The sequence below is a fragment of the Physeter macrocephalus genome, chromosome 8 (assembly GCF_002837175.3).
Source record: "Physeter macrocephalus isolate SW-GA chromosome 8, ASM283717v5, whole genome shotgun sequence".
Taxonomy (NCBI): domain Eukaryota; kingdom Metazoa; phylum Chordata; class Mammalia; order Artiodactyla; family Physeteridae; genus Physeter; species Physeter macrocephalus.
Window position 1 is genome coordinate 62946281 of NC_041221.1, and position 24830 is coordinate 62971110.

The 24830-nt window shown below is 38.6% G+C and overlaps 1 protein-coding gene across 21 annotated transcripts in view; it reads right to left on the reverse strand.

The window, feature by feature from the left end:
* The window catches only part of PDE4D (phosphodiesterase 4D), a 739244-nt gene that overhangs the window by 205357 nt on the left and 509057 nt on the right, over positions 1 to 24830 (reverse strand). For 20 of the 21 annotated variants that reach the window (XR_008618059.1, XM_055086564.1, XM_055086565.1 and 17 more), the window contains 2 exons: positions 11816 to 11852; positions 3960 to 4033 (listed from right to left, as the gene is read on the reverse strand). Coding sequence is in view for 19 of the 21 variants with exons in the window: in XM_055086564.1 (XP_054942539.1) it covers positions 3960 to 4033; positions 11816 to 11852 (111 nt within the window). In the remaining 2 variants the exon portion in view is untranslated. Of the gene's footprint in view, positions 1 to 3959; positions 4034 to 11307; positions 11329 to 11815; positions 11853 to 24830 lie in introns of those variants that run through there. The other variant, XM_028492918.2, reaches the window with a different exon arrangement.

Below are 24830 nucleotides of genomic sequence, written 5' to 3' on the forward strand. Positions count from 1 at the left end.
AGCCTGTGCTCCGCAACGGGAGAGGCCACAACAGTGAGAGGTCCGCGTATCGAAAAAAAAAAAAAAAGAATGAGCCAGAACTCACTTCTGGAATGGAAAATCTCATTCCAGCCAGCACAAATGTACTGCTGGCACCCACAATCCTGACTGCTCTGTTCCCTTCACGTAGGTGAGTTGGCATTCACCTCTCCCAGGAGGAAGTTCAGCCTTTGCGGCTCTTTCCCATTTATTCTTCCCATGTACATAATCACTCTTTGAAACTCATTTTTTTTATTTTCTCAAATATTTCCAAGATGCTTCATTGGTTAAAGTTCGTTCACTTGTTCCCAGGATGTTCAACATTGGCTTAGTTATGGCCTCCAGCCCAGCTGGTATTTCACAGGAGGGGCCAGTAATGCACGTTTCCAGCTCGAATGCACAGTCTAGAACACATTTTACAGAAACCGCCAGTCCCACCCAATACCAATTACTCATATCTAGTTACCATATATTTAAAAAGTAATTCACGACTTAGAAAATTTAAAACCACACAATTCTTAGTATTATGAACACAATTTTACTAACTTTCAGTGACAATCATGTTTAATCTTAAAACTCCCTCTGGACTTAAATGGAAAACAACATTATAATTCTGGATTCATCTCCATTGGCTCACGGGCCCAGCCGCTCCGCGGCATGTGGGATCTTCCCGGACCGGGGCACGAACCCGTGTCCCCTGCATCGGCAGGTGGACTCTCAACCACTGCGCCACCAGGGAAGCCCAAGTCTGGTACTTTTTAAATTCCCACTGCCTTGGTTCCAGTCAGCATCTGGCTCTGTCTTATTGCTCTTAAATTTACTGATACCAGTTTGGGATTAAAAATTTGCATTTGACTGAAAATGCACCAAAATTTACTTCTGAGTTATTTTAGTTTTTATTATGAAATAAAATGGGGGAATTTGAAACTTAACTAAGGCTTTATAATAAAGAAAGGTTAATGTTTAAAACTGCTACTCTGACATAGTTTTGGTTTATATACTAATAGATATCTACTTGCTGAGAGTTTATTATTCAAATCATTTATATAATGATTACTCCTTTTTAGTCCTTGCTCTGTGAAAATTTAGAAAGCATTTATTTTGTCTAGGAAAGGCATCAAAGAAATATTTTAAAATTTTTCTATAGTTTTGAAAACCACATCATGGACTTGTTTCTTATTATCTTCTTTTGATTTCAATCCTACAACTGGCACTTGGGAACTTGATATTTCAACAAGTAACGACCAGCTGAAAATATCAATCATTTGATCCATGGCTACAGTGATAAATCATTTAATAAAGAATGAGCCAGGGGGCCTCCCTGGTGGCGCAGTGGTTGCGAGTCCGCCTGCCGATGCGGGGGACACAGGTTCGTGCCCCGGTCCGGGAAGATCCCACGTGCCGCGCGGAGCGACTGGGCCCGTGAGCCATGGCCGCTGAGCCTGCGCGTCCGGAGCCTGTGCTCCGCAACGGGAGAGGCCACAACAGTGAGAGGTCCGCGTATCGAAAAAAAAAAAAAAAGAATGAGCCAGAACTCACTTCTGGAATGGAAAATCTCAAGGACAAGGAAGAGCAAGGGGACAGGAACCAGCAGCGAGTTAGCAAAAGTCAGCCACGTGCAAGTGAGGACCTTCAGGGGTCAGGGCTTCAGATGCATCCTTCTAGGCTCCTTTCTTGTAGTAAATAGTAAAGGTGGATCATGCAAGCTAGCATATGCCTTCCACAAAATCCAGCGATGAGCTTGGGAGTGTTCTAGTGGCACTGTGAGTACCCCGGCGGGGGAATTCTGGCTCCCTCGATCCATCACGTGATGCAACATTTTGCTATCACTGAACAGAACAGAGTTTATCTGTGTGTAGATTGAGTCCTACTATTCTGATACTTGAAAAGGCTGATTGGGTTTGAATCAGTAAAGGAGGTACAAATCTGTACCGACCAAAAGAGAGACCACAAACACCTTTACTTAGGGTCTGCCAGATAATACTGTTTGGTTAGACTTCACCCAGGGCATTATAAAGCAGGTCAAGTTCAGGCATAAAGTATGATTTTTGACCCTCCTCTAGATGCTCTTTTCCATTTTAATCTGTTTTGTCCCTGTAAGTCAGCTGAAAACCTCTGTCTCATATAGAATGGGCCTCAGATCATCTCTTTGGGGACAGAAAGGCCGGTCTGATGCCTTCACACCTGTTGAACAACTACGTGTCTGCCACAGGTAGAGATGCTGCTACTCAAGTGACCAAGTCTGAAGGAAGCATAAAAGGAATTCGTTATAAAGTTTTGTTCACCTTTCAAAGACAAAAATCTCAATTTCCTGGACAAAAGTTGAGGCTAAAAAAGTTTGTAAGGGACACCGGTAATTTCATTTCTCTTGCAGGGTGGAGACTTTCCAAAGAGGAGGTCACTATACCTAGGAGCTACCAAATGCCAAAAGCCCCAAAGGGGCGACTGAACATGGAAGATGTGTTTGGTAATGAACAAACAGCTTGAAGCCCACCCTCAGGTTTCCCATTCTGCATCCTGGCGTCACCCCTCCAGCCAGTTTGCTGCCCATGCAGAGTGATGACGCTGTGCTGGGTATTACACTAGGCACCGGGAATTCAAATGTGGACTGGATACGACCTCTGCTCTCTGGGAACTGACATTCTTAAGACAAGCAAATAGGCAACTGGACACTGAGAGAAACACTAAAGCAGGGGTTAAGGACAGGATGCAATCAGATGGCAATGGAAAAGCACACCACCCAGGTTGGGGCCTGTGGGTGTGCATGCATGTTGGGTGTTAGTCAGAGACAGTGCCCCAAATGAAATTATATTTAAGCTGTAACCTAAAGAATGAATTACAATTAGCCCAGTGGATGAGGAAGGGAAGAAGAAGGTGAGAAATGCTCAGGCTAAGGGAACAGGACTGCAAAATTTCATTACCTGCAACACATGACAGTCAACTGACACCTCTGGGTTCCATTCCAATTATTTGCATTGTGGCATTTATATTGATTTTTTTTTTTTTTTTTTAAAAAACCTTGTTCTATCACAAGAAGTATGTGCATAATGGCCAGAGCTTTTTTTAATCATGGAAAAGGTGAATTTGGGAGGTAGATTCTATTATCATGGGATGGAAAGTTTAGATTTTTTTTCATGTGTTCTTTACGAAGTAGTAATTACAACAAAATTTTATATGCTTAGATAAGTTCAAATAAATTTCTATTCACTGTCCTCTTAATATTGATTTAAAGAAATGGTTTTTTTTCTGGAAAATTCTTCAGAGTTGATATTTTGAAGATAATATTGTATTATTCATAATAGATTGTCAAAATTACGGCATTTGAATAATCAGTTTTCCATTTAATCTTAGAAAATTAATTTTCTTTTTTTCATTTTCCATCTTTATTAGGACCCCCAAATTATAGTTATTCTCCATCTTAGCTTTCTCTCTCAAATGCTTCCCCTGTTATCCCATAAATCCCCATTTTGTTAACTCTTCCATGCAGCTGCTGATCCAAATCAGTAACAGCAAGAGAATTAGAGATCTTCCCTATGATATGACACTTCTCCAAGTAATGGCTGTCTTAGAAGTAAGAGGATAACTTTGGGTTGACGTCAAAGCTTGATGACGTTATTTGCCCATGGTAAATTTATGAATTAAGCCAAACCTATAAAGTTACCCTGAGTGTAAATAACGGGGCAGAGGACTGATCCTGCCAGGTGATTTCTGACAGATGGAATCACTATATTTATTTGCCATCCTGATTCATTTCTGCTATGAGAACCATCACTACAAAGTATTTACAGAAAATTAACAGGACTTCTTATGACTTAGTGTAAATGGTTAGACAGCAGGGCAATGATTCAGAGAAATCTAATATACTGCCTTGAGTTCAATCAAATGGAAAAAACACTATAAAAAGTCCAGCCAGAAGGAGGGGGGAAAAGTGAATAACTTACTTGCTAGGTGCTCGGTCTTGCAAATTAGTCAATGCAGCAAAGTTGTTCCGTACAGTTCGCAGGCTGGCCAAGACCTACGACAAAAATGATTCTTTAAACTTCTTGAAATAAGGCCCTCTTTAATGCAATATGAAGTGGTCTGGTGATTTTTAAAAATGGTTTGTTAAGTGAAAATTTGATATTGCTTGCAACTTAGTTTCATATAGTACTGAAGAATCTCCCAGCACCTGGTAAAGTTTACATGGATCCATTTGAAAGCCAGAGAGGCCAGACTTAAGGATTTTCCAGATATTTCTCCTCATTGTCTATGAATATGGTGACAACAGCAGCAGTTTCCACAGTATTCCTGGATTCCCCAGCCACCAGAACAGTATCCCAGGCAATATGGATAGCGTGCTGTTGCCTTTTATGCATATTTGAAATAGCATAATATAAAATATTAATGAAGTCTCACTTTAGGGGCAAGATGTCAAACAAAATTACCCCCAAGTTCTCCTCAAACGTTCACCAATGATGCCATAATCTTGAAATTGGCAAACAAAGTAAATTTTAAATTGTTTTTTCACCTTTGCCACATGGTTATTCTAGCTGGTAAACAGATTCTTTTCTTCGTTAAGGTTCTCTGAATCATGAATTATATGGTCTCAAATAAAGTGAGACTGTCCTTTATGTGCACAGTGCCTGGCCCACAGAGGACACTCAAGAAAAATCTGTTGAATAAATGAATACATAGACACAACATATCCACATACACAAGGCTGGACCAACAGGTCTCACTACCTCTGACAGCCCCTCCTTTTTCTAATTCTAGTGAAACTAGAAAGTGGCAAAAGCATCGAAAGACTAGGAGAGAAAAGTGACAAGAGCACTATCTCCTTCTACCCCCCTCACTTTCTCCTAGAATGGACAAGTCTCCCCCAGGGTGGAGCCTTATATTAGGTGAAGTTATGGGTCATCTGGGCGACAACCACAATGTTAAGTTTACCTCAAACATAGATTTCAGATGTCTTATTAGGTACCAATAACACCCCAGACTGCCTAGGTCTGTTATATAGTCAATGTGTGAACTTAGACAAGTTGCATCATCTCTCTGACCCTTAGTTTCTCCTCTGTACACCAGGATAGTGACACCTACCTCACAGGCTTGCTGTGAAAATGAGATGAAATGACAGTTGAGGTGCCAAGAACAGTGCCTGGCAAACAGAAGGCACTCAGTGAATATCAGCCCATTATGGCAACATTCCATTTAATGATTTGACGTGTGCACAGGGAATTCACTTAATGCCTATACCTGACAATATGCCGGTGGCAGTGGGCGCAGGGCAAATTTTTTATAATTGCTCCAAGGGTTCCAGAGCTGCTTCCAGAATTTCGTCATTTGGCGCTGACCTAGACTAAAGTCAGTCTAAATTTTGTTTTAAGACAAAATGTCTCAGACATTTTTGAAACTGGCATTAATTCTTCTAAGTCACTGGGATACTGTTTATGCCCTGGGACAGTGACCTACAGCATTATCCCCCGAAGGAGTTAATGGTGTTTCCTAAGGTGCCAACCATGATTAACTCAGTCACTGGAAAAATCTGGCTCATTATCACATATAAACAACTCACATTGCTGAAAGGTCACACTGCCTATGACAGAGTATTCAAATAGCCAACTGCCGACATCAAACCACGATGTCTTTTATTAGGCATGAAATCTTGAGTGATGCAGAAAGAAATCTGACAAATCATGCAGGCTGAATTTATGCTTTAAGAATTGAATATCAAATACACTAATAAAGCATTTTAAATAAGATTATTGTACCCCCTGATCGATCCTTATTCTAGGCAAAAATTTAACCTCAGAATTCAGAGAACTTTATTTTAATAAATTATAGTAAGTGCACTGCATCTGACAGCTGGGCAAATAGAAATAGTAGCGCAGGTAATTCATGTTCTATGCTCATTTGAAAGGAAGCATTATTACTTCATGAAAGATCTACTTCACTTGTTTTTCCGTATACAGGTTTTTGCCTCTGTTATAATAAAGATATTAAATTAGATGATTTTATTTTGGTTATTAATTTAAATTTAATTTTTAAATTTTATATTTATTTTTGCATAATCTCTATCCCCACATGGTACAGAATTTAAGCAAGAGTAGACTGTCTCTTTCTCAATAACAAAGACAAAAGCAAAATTATTGTTATTTCTGAGAGGAGGCAGATAGATGAAATCAGGGAAGGACACTCAGGGCATTAAAACCTTGGCAATGTTCTATTTCTTAAACTGTTGATTTTAGTACTATTCTTTATATTTTAGAAAGTCACTAGATAGTTTCTCTTATATGGATGAAATATTTCCAAATAGAAAGTGAAGAAAGAAATTTCCCTTTCAGCCCCTTCTCCATTCAGCTGCCTGTGCCCTCTCCTCATTGACTTTTAGATTGTCTCCTAAATTTCACTTTTACAAACACTGCTGCAGTAAATAACCTTGTAGCTACATCCTTCCCTATGTGTGCAAGTATTACATTATTGTTTTTGTGGTAGGACAAATAAGATTTTATACATGTTATGTTAAGTATTAACTATTCTTGCCTGCACTGTGACACATGATACTGGCAAGAAGTGTAAATAAAAGTCTCAACCAAATGTTATAAGGGGGTGTTGCCCTAGGCCGAGCTGAGTGATCCTGGGTGACCACATCCCGAAGGCACTGTGTTAGTCTTTTCTGTTCTCGCCTGCATTGCAGGACACAGAGTGAGGCATCTGCTACTACCGTCTGTGGGGAAGAACTAGAAACAGTTTTACACAAGCCCCTTAGTTAGGGTTCAATCTTTCTTCGCTTTTGTTACAGGGCAGCTCTCACCCTTCTTGAACTCAACCCTCTAAGAGCTATAGTCAGGGCTCTGACGCTTCTATAATTTTCTTCACTCTTTAATGCTTGCTACCCAAAAAGGTCCCTGAGGTTTTCTCCCACACAGCTCAACGGTTAGAAAATTAAGGTCATTTCTTTCTCTTCTGCCCCTCCAAGCAAAAGTATAATCATTCAAGGTCAAAACACATTGGGAATGAGGAGAAATAATACACTTTAGGAAAGAAATGATGACAGTGTTATGGAAAGCTTTTGCACAGAGTTGTACTGGTCTGTGAGAGGGATTAAATGCTATTTGCACACACTAATCTCAGACTTTCTTAGGTATTTCTAAACATTTATTAGCCAATAAGATTCACTGAAAATGGCAGGAAAATGTGGACTTCATTAAAAAGTTAAACATCTGAACACACTAGCCTAAAAGAAATGTGTACTTATATAATAATAATTTCTTATAAAGATTTGAAGAGGACATCGCTTAAAAAAAAAAGATGTGGCAATAACATCCATGTTAAAAAAAAACTCCTGCTTAAAAAATAACCAAAAAAACCAAAAACAAACAAAAAATTGTTTTGAGGATTGTTTTTGAGTCCAAATACACTTTAGGCCACTAGATGGCACTAAAACACAGACCATGAGTTGCCACAGGCCTTGGGTTGGGTTGGGTGGGGTGGGTGGGGCTGAGGAGGGAGAAAGGACTCCTTGCCTTGGTTTTACCTCCAGAAAAACCTGGAGCCAAATTATGATTATTTACAAGACAAAGAGGTCATTTTGATAGAAAACCTCTTTCCTAGTTATGTTTTGGTTAAACCATATGAACTTGCTGTTTTTGTATGTCAGCAAAGGTTGAATATTGATAGTTTCATATAGTTCAACCCCCAAAGTACTTAGATTCCTAGAATATGCTAATAAATAAAATTTATTTTAATGAAGGATAAAAAAACCTAACAGGTATAAGCAACTGAAATGTGATGATTTTCTTCTTTCTTAGCCCGGCAGGGAGAGCCTGTTGGATTCAATGATGAGACCACAAGATTACTGGTTCTGGGTGAAATGGGGAAGAGACATGCAAGGGCATTTTTATAAAATTGACAATGTCCAATTACCAAGGAACAGTAATGTTCTACAGGGTTAATAACCACTGCATTTTTCCTAAAATTATCCTACGTGCTGTATTTTGGTAAGAGTAAAGGTGAAATGACTTGCTTGTTCCTACCCTGTATTTTTAAATCAGGCATATGTGCTCAGTCTGAATGACGTGAGGGTCTCTCCAAGGATCCAGGATAATACTTGGATATTTCCTATCTTTTCCTTAACCAAAGATTCCACTTCTTTTAATATTGCACACCTCCAGAGGAGGATTCTAGTTGACTTAGAGTTTTACAAGGTAGTCACAAATGATGCAACACAAATAATGGGACAGGTGGGGCTGAAGGCAACTGACTACGAAGCAGGGTTCCCTACATTTCATCAGTGTTGTGCCTCCTTGGTGTTCCTTGGTCCCCTCAAGAACTCTGGCCAAATTGTGACTACACCCTTGGGAGAAAAGGCCACCCACCGACTGGCATCAGGTGACACGGCATCATTCCTGTCAACACTTACCCTAAGGGAATACCCAAACCAAAAGATTTTGACCCAAACACAGGAGAATAGTTCAAAATGGAAACCAATAAAATATTTATTTTCCTGGGGATCAAAAGGATTCTGAGCTTATAGGGGAAAACATAAGAAATTGGAAGTGGAAAAGTGTTTAGATTGAACACCAGCAAGAATTTCTAACCCTGACAGTGTTTTAGACTTGGGAATAGAATATGGAGGGGTATTGTAGGATCTTTGCTGAAGACTACGTCTGTGCACGATGCTTCAGCCCTATCCACCAAAGTGGAATATGACCTTGCTCGTCTTCCTAAACTCTCTCGTAATTTAAGATTTTATTCTCTTAGCTTCACAGTAAGCTGTGACTGGGAAACAACACGGAGGGATCTTTTCGTGTTTTGGAGATGAAGGCAAGCATAAAGAAATGAGTTCTCAAGAGGAGGCAGAAGATAAGATGGGCTTGGGAAGAGACTTTGACCAGTTTAGAGTGGGAGGCCCATTTTAAAGAATTATGGGAAGGAAATTAAGCACAGAAAAATAAACCGAAAGGGATAGAAAGTAAAATGTCAAGAGTAGTTATTTTGGAGTTTGGAATTATAGGAAATTTTCTTTTTCTTCCTTTTCCTTATATTTCTTTTCTATGCAAAAGATTTTATTTTGAAAGCAGTATGGCTTTTTCACCAGAATAATCTAGAGTGAAGTTCCAAACCCCAAAGCATGCCGAGGAAAGGGGGGAATTCTTTGGCCTATTTGAACACTTCCCTGAGTGACCTGTCTAATGTCCACTGTCTTCTGTCCATTGGTATATTTGACCAAATAATGTTGGTATCAATTCAAGTGACATAAACATCTTACAGCTTAAGCATTACAATATTTCACATTAAATGGTGAATACTCCAGCCTGTATTAAAAATTTGAGGAGTTATTGGTTAAGTCAACGAAATAAGTTAGTGGTGCCCAGTCGGGCTGAAGAGAAGGCCATAGACAACTGCCACTAAGTGGGCCTTCTTTCTTACCTTCTTCCCCAAAGATGCTCTATCAAAATTGTTCAGGGTTAAACAGGCTTTTAAAAAAATTCTAGTAGAGCTTTCTAGATCATATACCCTAGTAAAAGGCCATTTGTGAAAACTGTGATGAAGTCACTGAAAAAGAATCTGCAGCCTCTGGGGCAATAACCACCTTCTATAAGGTGTCATGAGTCATTAAGCTAATCATAAGCAAACTTTCCTAAATAGATTCCAGGATTATTTTCAGGCATCATATATGCTTACAAATTACACAGAGCTGGTTTTATTCAAAGTTCCAATTTCAAGGGCATTAAGTATATATCTTATTTATTTAAACAGTTCACTAACACAGACTAAATGATATTTTACATATATATTTATCAGTATACTGAAATTCTATTAGTTTTTTGGAGATTGTAAGTACACTAAAAAAAAAAGTCTAATTATGTAAAAGACTAGATTTCCTTAGAATTTAAGAGTGCTAATAGCAAGGTTCAAGTCAAATTTATTGACCAGTTAGTTGGAGATTCATACATACCACCTGAAGTAAGATGATAAGGTGTCATATACAGATTATTTTTTTCCATATTTTACTATATATTTATGTATATTTTTCTTACAACAATACCTAGGGATTTTCGTTAGAAGCAAGAATAATAACCTAAATAAACTCAAGTTGGAATGATTGTTTCTACATTTGGTGATGGTTATTTATATATTATTTTGCCTGATTTATTCTGTCTACTGAGAGCTCTATATCTAAGAGCTCTGAGCTCTTAGATAAAAAGTTATGGGTTCTCAATAGCAACCCATTAAAAGTCCTTAGCTTTGTAAGTTTGCTATCACAAAATATGATGAAAACATATGACTGTAAATGTTTTGAACATAGAAATATAGATATTAGAAAGAACTAATGATATCCAGCAAAACTTGAAGCAAATGAGACATTAACCTTCTAAAAGGATGGTGGTTGCGTTCTATCTTTAATTGTCTGCATCAATGAAAAAGATCGCTATATACTTTGCTATTTACTGACTCATTAAATGTTTGGTCTAAATCACAGCAATTAAAAAATTTCAGGAAATTTGAAAAAGTGGAAGAATCATACATAATACTGCTATCCAAACACTGCCATTACGCATTTTTTAAAAACAATGCATGTTATGACGTTTTGGAGATGAAAGAACCCTTACTGATAACACCACAAAATTCAGTAAGTATTTTATTTTCTAGAAATTGTGCTGAGCGTTTTACAAGCTTGGTACTATTTCAATCTCTTGACAACGTTATGAGGTGAGTAGTCTTGTAAGTGTCATTTCACAGAGGAGGAAACCAGGCTTGCCCAAGTTCAGTCGGTTGCCCAAGTTCATTCATTTAGCAAGAGTAGATGATGGGCTTTGACTGGGCCCTGACTATCTTAATCCAGCTGAGTCCCCAATTTTACCAACTGGAAAAAAGAAGTTTTAGGCAAGTTAAGTGAGTTGCCCAAGGCAGTAGAGCTAGTTTTGATGTAGCCTTGATTATGATTTTTATAACCCTCTAGATCACTTGTATTCCAATATTTAACATTTCCTATTAACAGTCAGTGTTGGCTTTAAACATGCTTCATGCCCCAGGTTGAATCAGTTTTATCCCATTCTATCCATAGTCTGTCCATACCAGGGGCTCTCAACTTTTCCTGAGAAAATACCGGGGCCTTTAAAAATTACAGGTGTTTGGGTCCAACCCCCAGATTTTTGGATTCAATTGATCTGAGGTGCAGCATGGGATAAAATCTTTCTAGCTGATTCTAATGCGTAGCTAGAGTTGAGAAGCACTGGTCTATACAAAGAATATCGGGTTATCAACCACTTTATATATATTCCAAAATTCTTTAGATGGTTTTTTCACCTTCTAGCATTTCTGTCATGTGGTTAAAGTATTTTCATGATTTGTATACCTAAAAGGAACAAATAAACATAAATATGTCACTCAGTTAAATCTTTGGACAAATAACGTGTTTAAAAAAAGAGTAAATAAAGCATCAGGTTGAAGTGGAATACGGAATTTCAAGCCCTGATCATGCACCTAATTATACTAAATGTAACTTAATCCATGATATAGCTTTCCTCTTTTAGGGCTCATGTCAGTTAAGGAAATGTGGTCCCATTTAAGTATGTCACTTGGGTAATTTGTAATTTGAAGCAAAGATACTCATTGGGTCTCTGGGTTTATAGGAAACAGACCAATATGGGCAAGGCCACATTCTCTAGCATGGCTTTTAAATTACTGGAATGAACCACAGAATTTGTATTTGTACTTGTGTTTGATTTAGAATGAAATTAAGAACCCGAACTAACCCCCGCAATTAAATTTTCAGGTGAGTGAGAAACCCGTCCATTCAGCAAGCTGGGCTTACCTGTGCAAAGGGAGTCACAATCAGGTCATCTCCATGTCTGAAAAACAGACCAAAGCCCACGTTAGATGGCACTGATCACTCTAGGACCACTTTCAAGCAATATTAAATAGTAAGTTTCTCATTCATAAATCCCCACAGAGAATTACAGTAATTCCATCCTTATTCTTCAACACGTGTTCTTCTCAGTCACGGGTGTGAAGATGTGTCTTCTGGGATGTTAACCATTGTCCAGTTCCCCGGGTGAAAAGAGGGGCTTCTTGATCATCAACCAAGGTCACTGGCACTTATTAAGCGCACAGGGTATATAACAGGAGAAACGGAGTTCCAGCAGCGGGGCCTGAGTTTTACTCTTTGCTGCTTATGGTAAGTATTACTGAGGGGCGCTGTGGAAGGAGCCAGCAACGGCAATGGCTCTGGTGAGAGGTCCCTGGACCATCTAACGTTGGAAGGTGATGAGCATCGGGTGCTCTGCATCATCATGTGTGAGCCTTGGATGGGCTCAGAACTGTGGATGACATAAGACTGGGTCATACTCTAATAAAAACCAGTGAAACTTTTCAACTGACTCACGTCTCAGCCGCCATAGTTACGGGGGAATGTTACCCTGTGTGTGCTGTCGTTATAGCAACCTCAGTGACACTGTGCCGAGGATGCAGGAGCAAGGTGTCAGCATGATGTGTCTTGGAGGGACAGGGAGAGGCAAGGAAAGTTGTGAACATTCTGCTTGGAAGAAAGTAAGAAACCCAGGCCCAGAGTTCTTTCGTGGTGTTTCTTAGCATGAATAGTTCATGAGAAGGATTTCCAAATCTCCACGGGATATCTCTTGATCTACCTAGCTGGAACTCTTTAATCAAAAGGGAATGGAAGTATTCTACACAGAAAGCTTCCGGACATGACCCTAACTGAGGACATTGCAACTAAATGGTTCACTCACTCATGAACAATTCTGGAAAGGGCTTGGGTGACCTAAAACAGCACTCATGAAATATGCTTCAGCACAAGCAGCGTATGGATGACGTTAGTAAATGGATTGCTGCCAATAATTAGACCAGTTGTTATGGTCATCATCAAATTACACAGAGATCTTGAAATTCAAAGTGTGGGAAAAATAAAGCAGAAAAGGGGTGGAACACACTCTAAAGGAAACGTGTGTTATTTTGCACCCTCTTCGTTCCACAATTACATCTTCTGAGGGGCACTGCTCTTTGGAGAGATTATTCAGAGAGCCAAAATTTTTTTTTTTTTTAACATCTTTATTGGAGTATAACTGTTTTACAATAGTGTGTTAGTTTCTCCTTTACATCCCCCTCCCCATGTCCTCAAGTCCATGCTCTAGTAGGTCTGTGTTTTATTCCTGTCCTACCACTAATCTCTTCATGACATTTTTTTTTCTTAGATTCCATATATATGTGTTAGCATACGGTATTTGTTTTTCTCCTTCTGACTTACTTCACTCTGTATGACAGACTCCAGGTCTATCCACCTCATTACAAATAACTCAGTTTCATTTCTTTTTATGGCTGAGTAATATTCCATTGTATATATGCGCCACATCTTCTTTATCCATTCATCTGTTGATGGACAGTTAGGTTGCTTCCATGTCCTGGCTATTGTAAATAGAGCTGCAATGAACATTTTGGTACATGACTCTTTTTGAACAGAGAGCCAAAATTTAACTAATACAAAATCTAGATATTTTCCCGAGGTACAGTCTTTTCTTCCATTTTATTCTTTATAATTTCCCGACTACAAAGTTTATTTTCTAAGAACTTAGTCATCTTGGCCAAGGCACAGTATCATTCTGAAATCAATCTCTGGAAATAAGTCTTTTAATTCTTCACATGAATTACACTGGATTTGAATCACTCTAAACTGAAAAGCATGCGCATGTGTATTAAAACACTTAATTCTATCTTTGGTTGTATTTCATTCCCAAGCACTATAAAATATTTATTTAGAACATGCAATATTTAGGATAATTTATCAGTCTTGCTTTCTTTCCGTGTCAAAGCATAAAGAAAATTAGTTATAATTTTAGTGATGGAAATATTTCACTCTTGACTTGCCCAGAATTGTTTTTGCCAAATATCTCAAGACCGTCTCATTTTAGTCACAGTAGAATTATTTCTAGCAATTCAGTGGCAAATGTCCTCAATAAATAGCCTATCCTTTTCTTTTCAAAATTATGTAAGGTTTAAATTATCTCTGAATAGGGACTTCTCTGGTAGCACAGAGGTTAAGAATCCGCCTGCCAAAGCAGGGGACACAGGTTCGAGCCCTGGTCCGGGAAGATCCCACATGCCATGGAGCAGCTAAGCCCGTGCGTCACAACTACGGAGCCTGCGAGCCACAAATACTGAAGCCCGCACGCCTAGAGCCCGTGCCATGAGAAGTCCGCGCACCGCAACGAGTCGCCGCAACTAGAGAAAGCCCGCACGCAGCAACGAAGACCCGACGCGGCCAAACATACATACATAAATAAATAAATTTATCAAAAAAAATACATTATCTCTGAATATATACCGAATGTATAATGACAGAATCTTTGTCCAAGTCTTTGCTGGTAGCCTGCCCTCGAGACCATGGGCTGAACTGGAGCCACCCACTCTGGCCCCTGGGGCAGGGGCAGCCTCTCCCCTCCCTCAAAGAGAAGCTTGCTGAGTTCTGAGCCTGCACTGCTGGCCACTGGAGGTGGGGATAGGAGGCTCAGCAGTACACCACTGAACTTCCTGTTCTTCCAGGGAGGGATGATAATAGAGTCAAGAACTACTCCCTATGCCTCTGGCCATCCTTCCGCTACTTTTGTATTATTTACTACAGTGCTTTCATTTCTACCCTCATTCTTTCTGTAATACGAAGCCAGAAACACTGGCAAGAAACTGAAAGAGAGAAATCAAAAAGCAAACCCTCACAGACACCTCACTGGGATCCATAAACTGTTTAGGCCCTTAAATGGGGAAAAGCCTCTTGCCCTCTTGCAAAATAAGCTCACCAACAGAAGCACCTGAAAAATACAGTTTTGTAACCTAGTTCATTTCAAGATTGTGTTTGAAACACATGAGGCAACAATCTTTCCACGCTTTATTATTACCAATCCGGAAGGAAAAGGGCCTTTCCATGCTTTATTATTACCAAACTGGCAGTTAATTAGAAGAAAGTTTATACTTTATTGAGAGAAGATTTCTAATCCTATGAAGCTGTGAAAAGCATTAGAGGCCACAAAGTATCTGCTGCTTCTGAATATCATGCATTGCAAATTTCAGGATGGTAAGTGGCTGGATGAACTAGTGCTTTGAAGAGGGGCCATGGTCTGAGGCTTACTGCCTGAATGTTGTGCAAACTTTTTGATCTTCTGTGTTTCACTCTCTCTGGCTATAAAACCAGAAAGACATTCTCCTCTGGAGTTTGTCAGTAGGATTAGGGAAATGATAAACATACAGATAGTGGTATTTTGAAATCCTGGTGTCTTTCTTCCCTTAGACTCAAAACTATCACCCATTCATCACCATTTTTGATCCACCTCTTTTAAAATTAGAGAGTCATTAGAGAACAAGTATGTTCTTATTTTTAATATGCACATAAAAATGCTACTGGGAGCCCAACATAAAAAATGCATTTAGAAGCATAAAAATGCTTCTGGGAGCCCTGTTTGACAACACCCAGGAATTAGCCACAGGAGGAACTTTTCTACTCACCACTCTTTACTCCCATGTTCACAGAAGTACAGACATAGAAAATAAACAAACAAATACATATACAATGTACTTGATCTTGTAAAAGCTAATATTTATGCATATGCTGAATATAAAACACATATTAACTGTAGAAACTTTGGGAAGTACAGAAAAACTTTAAGAGCCATCCAAAGATAACTGTTGTAATGATTTGTTTTTTCCAAAAAAATAATGTGGGCTCTGAGAAAATGTAAATGTCACATTTAAGAATATAATGAACATTTTAAAATTAGTTTTGAAGGAGGTATTTATGTTATGATTTCCATAAACTTTAAGTTATGGAAATTTAATCATAAATCATTAAGTTATGAGTTCCATAAACTTCTAGCAGACAAAATACTACTAAAACAAATGAAAAACTCTGCTTCATTGGTAGCAGATTCACCTGAGGATATGGCTTCTCTGCATTGCTCGGCCTTTTAGTTTAGAACCAGCTCCACTGTAAGTAAAAAAAATTAACTAGTCCTTCCGCTTATGGAACCCCAGGGACTGAAGTTCCTATAACACAAAGCCAACCTCAGCCATACCTGAAAGTGATCTTTCTCTTTGATGCTACTGCCACTTAGAATTAAAGTAATCCCTTTAACACAAAAGCTTGGTCCTGTGGTCAAAATCACAACTACAGAAACTTGCATTTTGGAAAGAATGTCCAGCAACATTTTACTGAGAACTAAGAATGTAAATTAATATAAGATCAAAATTAAAGCAGTTCAGTATTGTGTACAGTAGAATCTTTCAATTTGAAATTTTTCAATGTCAAATTCCAAGCCCTTTGTGCATGTCTGTATACACAACTCTGATGGTTTTTCAATAATGCTAACTATAGATATCAGTCATCAAGTTGAAATGATTACCCTCACTTGAAGATCACCTTTGTGTTTATATTCCATATCAGCACCAAAAGAAGAAACCAAATTACAGCCCTTTCCCCAGTTTTAACAGACAAAAAACTAATATTTATTCTACAAAAACAGGTGACTGAGGTCATCCAGGTTCTTAACTTTATGAGGAAACAGCTTTCTTTGTCCTTGAATTGTAATTTCCTAATAGATTTGAGTGGTAACTTATCCTGGCATCCCTTTCACTGATGCCCAGGAAAGTCACTCAATGTTTGGTTGATTTCAGCTCTGGGGGCCCTTTTAATATGTTCCCAGTATTTTATATTTCTTAAATGGGCTTTCAATATAATTATTTTAAAAAATCAGAGTACAAATATCCAACAAACTGATAAATAATAATGGTATTACTTTCAAACAGTTATAATTTTTATAAAACAATAATGATAACCAATATTTATCAGACGGTTACTCTGTGCCAGGAACTGTGCAAAGCACATTTCACTGATTATCTCCTATTACATTTTTTTTGTACATGAGGAATGGAAGGCCCAAGAAGGACAAAAAAAATCACCATGCCCATGGCGTGATGGGGTCAGGATTCAAAGGCAGGCAATATGACTCTGGTGGGTCTGTGCTTAAACACTGTGCAATTCTGCACCAGTAATGGCATTTATCAATGCCAAAAGCACATCCCAAACAATGCCTAATCTCTAGGCATTCTCCATTTCATAAAGATGATATGTACCATAAAGACAACAAATGGAAGAGTTAACATATAAATGCGAAAAAAATCAAAACAAAAAAATTACTAAAATGACTTACAAAACAAAACAATCTCTACCCACCTGCTGATTTTCATGTCCTTCTACCCTAAGCTAAAATAATAAAATGAAATAAAATAATTTTTGGTTTCCTACTGAGGTGATAACTCCGGCTGAGAGTTTAATATCATATGTCCATATTCAGAGTGTAGCAAGATTACATGCATATCATATGTAACAAAGGCCTCTGGAGATGGTATTTATGTGCATATATAGATGTATATGTAAACATCTACATATAAATGTATTTATGTATATATTGTGTGTGCATGTGAGTGTAATCCTAGGGAAAGCATTTTGATTTTCTGCCTCTGTATTTCAAATGGGGTGGGGGGGAGATAAAGGTACTGTATCCACCACCATACTTATCCGCATAAAGAAAATTGACTATATTATTTTGCCTGTACTACTCAATATAAAAACCCTTCAAAGACCAACTGCTCTGCAAATATTACATTTAAAGGTATACTTCCTAAGATTAAAAACATATCATGGGGGGACTTCCCTGGTGGACCAGTGGTTAAGACTTCGCCTTCCAATGCAGGCGTTGAGGGTTCGATCCCTGGTCGGGGAGATAGGATCTCTCATGCCTCGCGGCCAAAAAACCAAAACATAAAACAGAAGCAATACTGTAACAAATTCAATAAAGATTTTAAAAATGATCCACATCAGAAAAAAACTAAAAAAAAAAAAATCATGTGTCAACACAAGTTCATCAGTTATAACGGATGAACCACTCTGGTATGGGGGCAGAAAGTATATGGGAAATCTCTATACCTTCCTCTTAATTTTGCTGTGAAACTAGAAATGCTGTCTGAAGTCTTAAAAAATTAAAAAGAGAAAAATGTATCATATAACTTTAGAAAGGGATGTGACCTTGGAAGTTATTTAGTCTTCTGAAATTTAAATCATTTGCTCACTTCTTATTCAGTTTTAAGAATTAAGGCCTTGGCCTGATATTTGACCAAAAACATTCTAAAAACAAAACTCTCAGTTTTTGGCCCATGTGTGCTCATATCACATGCACTGATGAGAAAGTAAATGAAATTGGAGCTAATGCAACATAAGCAAAAATTCTCTAATCTGAAGTGTAATCTCTTCTTTATTTGTCATAAAACAAAAATTTAGGCTTCGTTAGAGAATGTACATGATGCCAATAAATGGCCTCAAATTTGGTAGTTAAATGATGGCATGAAAGATCATCTGTTTTCAGAATTATTCAGCAAAAGATTTTCCAGTTGTAAGAAGTTAAGTGTTTTGCACATGTAGAGACACACTCGCTAAGCCTATTTATTTTGTTTAATAAAAGCCAATACAATAAAGGGGTCCTTCTAGGCGTGTTGATGTCACAAATTGTTGTCATGGAACTTTGATGACTGACCTCCATGGGCGGCGGGAGGGGGAAGGAGGACGGGGAAAGGACCCAGTACACAGCAATCTTTCACAAGTGCCCTCACTCTGTTGTAGGAACAGGTTCTTCTTTTCTAGTTTATCTTATTTGACAGGCCCTTTCTTAACGTCAGTGGCCCTGCCTTCTTGGTTTTTCTCTAGGATGGGTTCCCAGGGAAAAGATTTATGGGTAGCTAGAACAACAAATTTTAAGATCTGCATGAGGTAAAATGATTCAGGAGATTAAAAGGAAGGGTGTGGTCAAATGGAGCAGGGTGAGAGCAGTATGTTTTCTGCATGCCTAGTATTACCAGACCCTGCTCTACTAACACACGGTATTTAATTCTGACGCCTCTGCATTCAGTGGATGCTCATATTCCCATCCTAAGATAAAGAACTGGTTTCTGAGAACTTAAGTAACTCATCAGTGGTCATGCCCTTGGCAAGTAGCAGAGTTCAGTGGTTTCCAGATGCCAGGCTGAGACCTGGTACTGGCCCAAGAGAATGTTCGTTGGTCCTTGTGAAGGTGAGAAACACATGAAGCATGCAGTAAGGTTTTTTAAAAAGTCATAGTAAAAAAAAAAAGCTAACCATATTCCTTTGGAAAACTCTCCTTTATTCTGAGAATATGTGCCACTCCCTTCGTAAAAAATTCTAGTGAGATGCCTTTGGAAAATAGAATGATTGGGTATATCGATGGGAATTTCATTGTTAAATAAATAAAGTCATTTATCTGGCAAAGTTAGCACTTAGTAACCCTGGGTCAGTCCCCCATATGGTTTTTTTTTGTTTTTTGCGGTACTCGGGCCTCTCACTGCTGTGGCCTCTCCCGCTGTGGAGCACAGGCTCTGGACGCGCAGGCGGCATGTGGGATCTTCCCGGACCGGGGCACGAACCTGTGTCCCCTGCATCGGCAGGAGGACTCTCAACCACTGCGCCGCCAGGGAAGCCCCCCCCACCCAAGGTGGTTTTTGAAGTCTTAGTGAGTCATGAAATCCCAAGGCATGAAAATGAGCACTGGAGCTGGATTTAAACCCAGGCTTTAAATACCGTTTCGCTTCTACTGCATCATGCTGCTTTCTGCATGCACAAACGGATTCAGACTATTCTGAAGCCCCTTAAAAGCACATATTCTAGACTCTAGAACATCACGGTCAAACAAAAGTTTTTGCTGTGATGGAAATGTTCTCTCTCTGTGCTGTCTAATGCAGTATCCACTAGCTACTGTTACTCCTTAGCACTGAAAATGTGGCTAGTGCAAGTGAGGAACTGAATGCCACTTTTATTTAATTTTAATTAATTTAAATTAAGAGAAAGTCACCTGGGGTAGTGGCTATCATCTTAACCAGTGCAGCTCTTGAGCAATCTTTACAAAACTTCAGTTTTAAGTTTTTCAAGGGAGGACAATGTTTTATATAACCGAAAAAAAAAAAGAAAATCTGCTCTAAGCTTGGGGGCAAAAGAGCATTGATATATTAACGTAACAAAAATACTTGATTGTTTGGCAAAGACCCTAAGTGGAAAGATTTGCCCAAATGGCCGTCAAGATTCTCCACCCCTGAAAGGGAAATAAAGATTTTAGTTTAATTGCTTTGCTTATTATATTCTCACCTAGAGGCTACTGCGCCTGCCAGCATATGCCAAAAGGTATGGTCTAGCAGCAGCTGCTGATCGAAATCACTATGTTCAGGGTCAAGATACCTGGATTCTAATTCATGGCGTGCATGTGTGTGCACATGCAAGACACATTTTTGAGCAGAATTTTGTGATTTCTGAAACTGAGTTAATATTTTCCATTGTTTCCTCACATGATTGTTTTGAGGATCAAGTATTAAACTTCAGAGGAGAATTCTATGTCAGCTATAAAGATTATACAGATGTCAGGCAATTTTAAGAATATATTCCTTTCTATATACATCACTTCCCAAAGAATGTACCGAAACTTAGAGCCACAAAGGGCAAAACATGGTGGACCTTGGAAATATCCTGAACTTGAACTGATGTCTTCGAGGTTTGTTCATGAACCTTTAAGACATCCTTTCACCACTTTCAAAGTGCTTCTGTGTTTGGAGTGCTGGGTTATAGACAAGCTGTCTGACTGGGAAACGTCAGGTTCCTTTCCTGGATAAATATAGTACAAGATGGGCTACCTTTAAACAAATGTAAAACAAACAAACAAACAAAAACCACCAAGAAATAGTGAAACATGTAGGAAATTTTATCTAATCTCTATAGTAGGTGGGAAAAATGAATGGAAACTCAATGTATTGAAGATAAATAATGAGCATGAAAAGACATAAAACAAAAGTGTGCTGTCAACACATGGAATTAACTCCGTGATTTGATGCAAAAGAGTTCTTTTTACCAACTGCCTTCTTTTTTAGCTTCTGTAAAAATGTACTCATAATTGAAAATAACAGTGATTGAATGAAAGTTTTATTGCACTTTAAAAACAATCACCACGGGAACCTTCAGATAACACATAAATCATAATGCTTGTTTTCTGATTTTCCTGGCAAAAAACCCAAAAATCAAACAAAGAAACAAAAAATAACCAGCCAAACAAACAAAACTGGCCCTGGTGGATAGAACAAATTCAGTCTGGAGTTCTCTAAGTCCCAAAGGAGGAATCGATGTTGAGACATAGAAACGTGAGATCTGCATGCAGCCCTGTTCTCCCTGGAAGGAAAACTAGGAGCTAAAGGGGCTTGGTCTTGGGATCATTCATAACATTTACTAGCAGGCGACATCATGCACTGACCTGCTTAAATGATTTTCTGTCACAGTGTAGACTCTCACATTTGCAGAGATGTAAACAGATGTCCTTTCTTTTTCTGCTTTTTTCAAAATTAATTTTTATTGGAGTAGAGTTGGTTTACAATGTTGTGTTAGTTTCTGCTGTACAGCAAAGTGAATCAGTTATACGTATACATATATCCCCTTTTTTTTTAGATTTCCTTCCCATTTAGGTCACCAAAGAGCATTGAGTAGAGTTCCCTGTGCTATACCGTAGGTTCTCATTAGTTATCTATTTTATACATAGTAGTGTATATATGTCAATCCCAATCTCCCAATTCATCCCACCCCCTTGGTACCCATAAGTTTGTTGTCTACATCTGTGTCTCTATTTCTGCTTTGCAAATAAGTTTATCTGTACCATTTTTCTGGATTCCACATATAAGCGATATTATACGATATTTATTTTTCTCTTTCTGACTTACTTCACTCTGTATGACAGTCTCTAGGTCTATCCATGTCTCTGCAAATGGCACTATTTTCTTCCTTTTTATGGCTGAGTAACATTCCATTGCATATATGTACCACATCTTCTTTATCTATTTCTCTGTTGACGGACATCTAGGTTGCTTCCATGTCTTGGCTATTGTAAATACTGCTGCAATGAACATTGGGGTGCATGTATCTTTCTGAATTATGGTTTTCTCCAGATATAAGCCTAGGAGTGGGATTGCTGGATCATATGGTAGTTCTATTTTTAGTTTTTTGAGGAACCTCCGTACTGTTCTCCATAGTGGTTGTACCAATTTACATTCCCACCAACAGAGTAGGAGGGTTCCTTTTTCTCCAAACCCTCTCTAGCATTTATTGTTTGTAGATTTTTTGATGATGGCCATTCTGACTGGTGTGAGGTGATATCTCATTGTACTTTTGATTTGCATTTCTCCAATAATTAGTGATGTTGAGCACCTTTTCATGTGTTTATTGGCCATCTGTATGTCTTCTTTGGAGAAATGTCTATTTAGATGTTCCCCCCAATTTTTTTTTTTTTTTTCAGTACGCGGGCCTCTCACTGTTGTGGCCTGTCCCGTTGTGGAGCACAGGCTCCGGACGCGCAGGCTCAGCAGCCATGGCTCACGGGCCCAGCCGCTCCGCGGCATGTGGGATCTTCCCAGACCCCATGGCGCACGGGCCCAGCCGCTCCGCGGCATGTGGGATCTTCCCAGACCGGGGCACAAACCCGTGTCCCCTGCATCGGCAGGCAGATTTTCAACCACTGCGCCACCAGGGAAGCACCCCCGCCCCATTTTTTAATTGGCTTATTTGTTTTTTTTTTGGAAATACCTAGGAATAAACCTACCTAAGGAGGCAAAAACCTGTGCTCAGAAAACTATAAGATACTGATGAAAGAAATCAAAGACAACACAGATGGAGAGATATACCATGTTCTCGGATTGGAAGAATCAATATTGTGAAAATGACTATATTCCCAAAGCAATCTACAGATTCAATGCAATCCCTATCAAATTACCAATGGCATTTTTCACAGAAGTAGAACAAAAATTTTTACAATTTGTATGGAAACACAAAAGACCCTGAATAGCCAAAGCAATTGTGAGAAAGAAAAACAGAGCTGCAGGAATCACGTTCTCTGACTTCTGACTGTACTACAAAGCTACAGTAATCAGGACAGTACGGGACTGGCACAAAAACAGAAATATAGATCAATGGAACAGGATAGAAAGCCCAGAGATAAACCCACGCACTTATGGTCACCTAATCTATGACAAAGGAGGCAAGAATATCCAATGGAGAAAAGACAGCCTCTTCAACAAGTGGTGCTGGGAAAACTGGACAGCTACATGTAAAAGAATAAAATTACAACACTCCCTAACACCATACACAAAAGTAAACTCAAAATGGATCAAAGACCTAAATGTAAGGCTGGGCACTATAAAACTCTTAGAGGAAAATAGAGGCAGAACACTCTTTGACATACATCGCAGCAAGATATTTTTTGATCCAGCACCCAGGGTAATGAAAATTAAAACAAAAATAAACAAATGGGATCTAATTAAACTTAAAAGCTTTTGCACAGCAAAGGAAACCATAAACAAAACAAAAAGACAACCCTCAGAATGGGAGAAAATGTTTGCAAACGAAGCTACCAACAAGGGATTATCTCCAAAATATACAAACAGCTCATGCAGCTCTTTTTCTGCTTTTAGCTCCTCTACTTCCATTGACAGGTTGTAGGAGTTAAGGTCTTACATATGTCTAGACATAACTATCCAGTAGTCAATGACAACAAATTTTTCTTCATCCAAGATTAAGAAAACCCTGAAGTCTCAAGAGAATGAATGGGAAGCTAACACAAAGCTTGAGAGAAACCGCAATAGGCAGATGGAATAACTGGGGATATTTCTTCAGTGAATCTCACCTCAACCATGCCACAAAGTGCCAGGAATCTGATAGCAAAGCCCAGTGTTCGATATTCTTGACTTGTCTTTTTCTGAAGAAAAACCACAGGCATGGTTGAAGGCTCTCTTTCTTCATATTTGTAATAGCATATCTTAAAATTTTCATCTTACAGGAATTTAGTGAGGATGATTTACTAACAATCCATGGTATATCTTATCTCAAGAAGCACATCACATAAATGTTCCAGTACTGTGATTATTTTTCCTTATATGGCTCATACAACTGTACAGGAGACACTGAGAAAAATTCACTAAGTAGCTAAGACTGTCAAACAAAATCAATAGCTAAAGTGATTGATGTGTTAGTGGAAACAGGGATTTACATAGGAATATCAATGTTGACTGGGTAAATGTCCTTTTCTATCTGGGTAAGTATCTAGAATTTTTTTTAAATGACAGGAATGCATCATCCAAACAAAATTTTTGTCTTGTTTCCATGGGTCTATGGTGTCTTCAAATGATACCCAGACATGAAGTAGGTACTGTCAATATTTGTTGAGTGAAAGCATGACACTCTGATTCAAAAATGCAGCCAATTAATACACTTATTTAGAATGTGGTAGAAGATACAGATTACCTCCATTGGAAATCAGTTTTCTCCTTTCTCCTGACCTATCACCATTTGCTCCATTCCCACCACCCACTATCAAGATTTAAAGTTCAGAAAATTTTCATTTTATAACACTAGAGCATGGTTTTGACTTTAATCTTCTTTAGTACATGGAGGAAAGAGCGTTGGGATAAAAAAGCAAGTGAGAGTCCCCAGGCACAGTATCTAAAACTGAAAGAACTAGATCCTCTTGTGTAATGGCCATTTGTCCATTACAAGAAGCAGGAAAAGCTCACAATTTTCAACTTGGTTCATTCATCTAGGGTCACACTGCACTGAGAGCACTATGCAGGTTACTGTGCTTTCTTCATTGAAGATGGTTTTCGAATGTTCTTAACTTTAGTTGCATAGTTAATTTTATTCATACTTTGCTCTTAGAGATTATGTTCTTTGTATACACTGCATA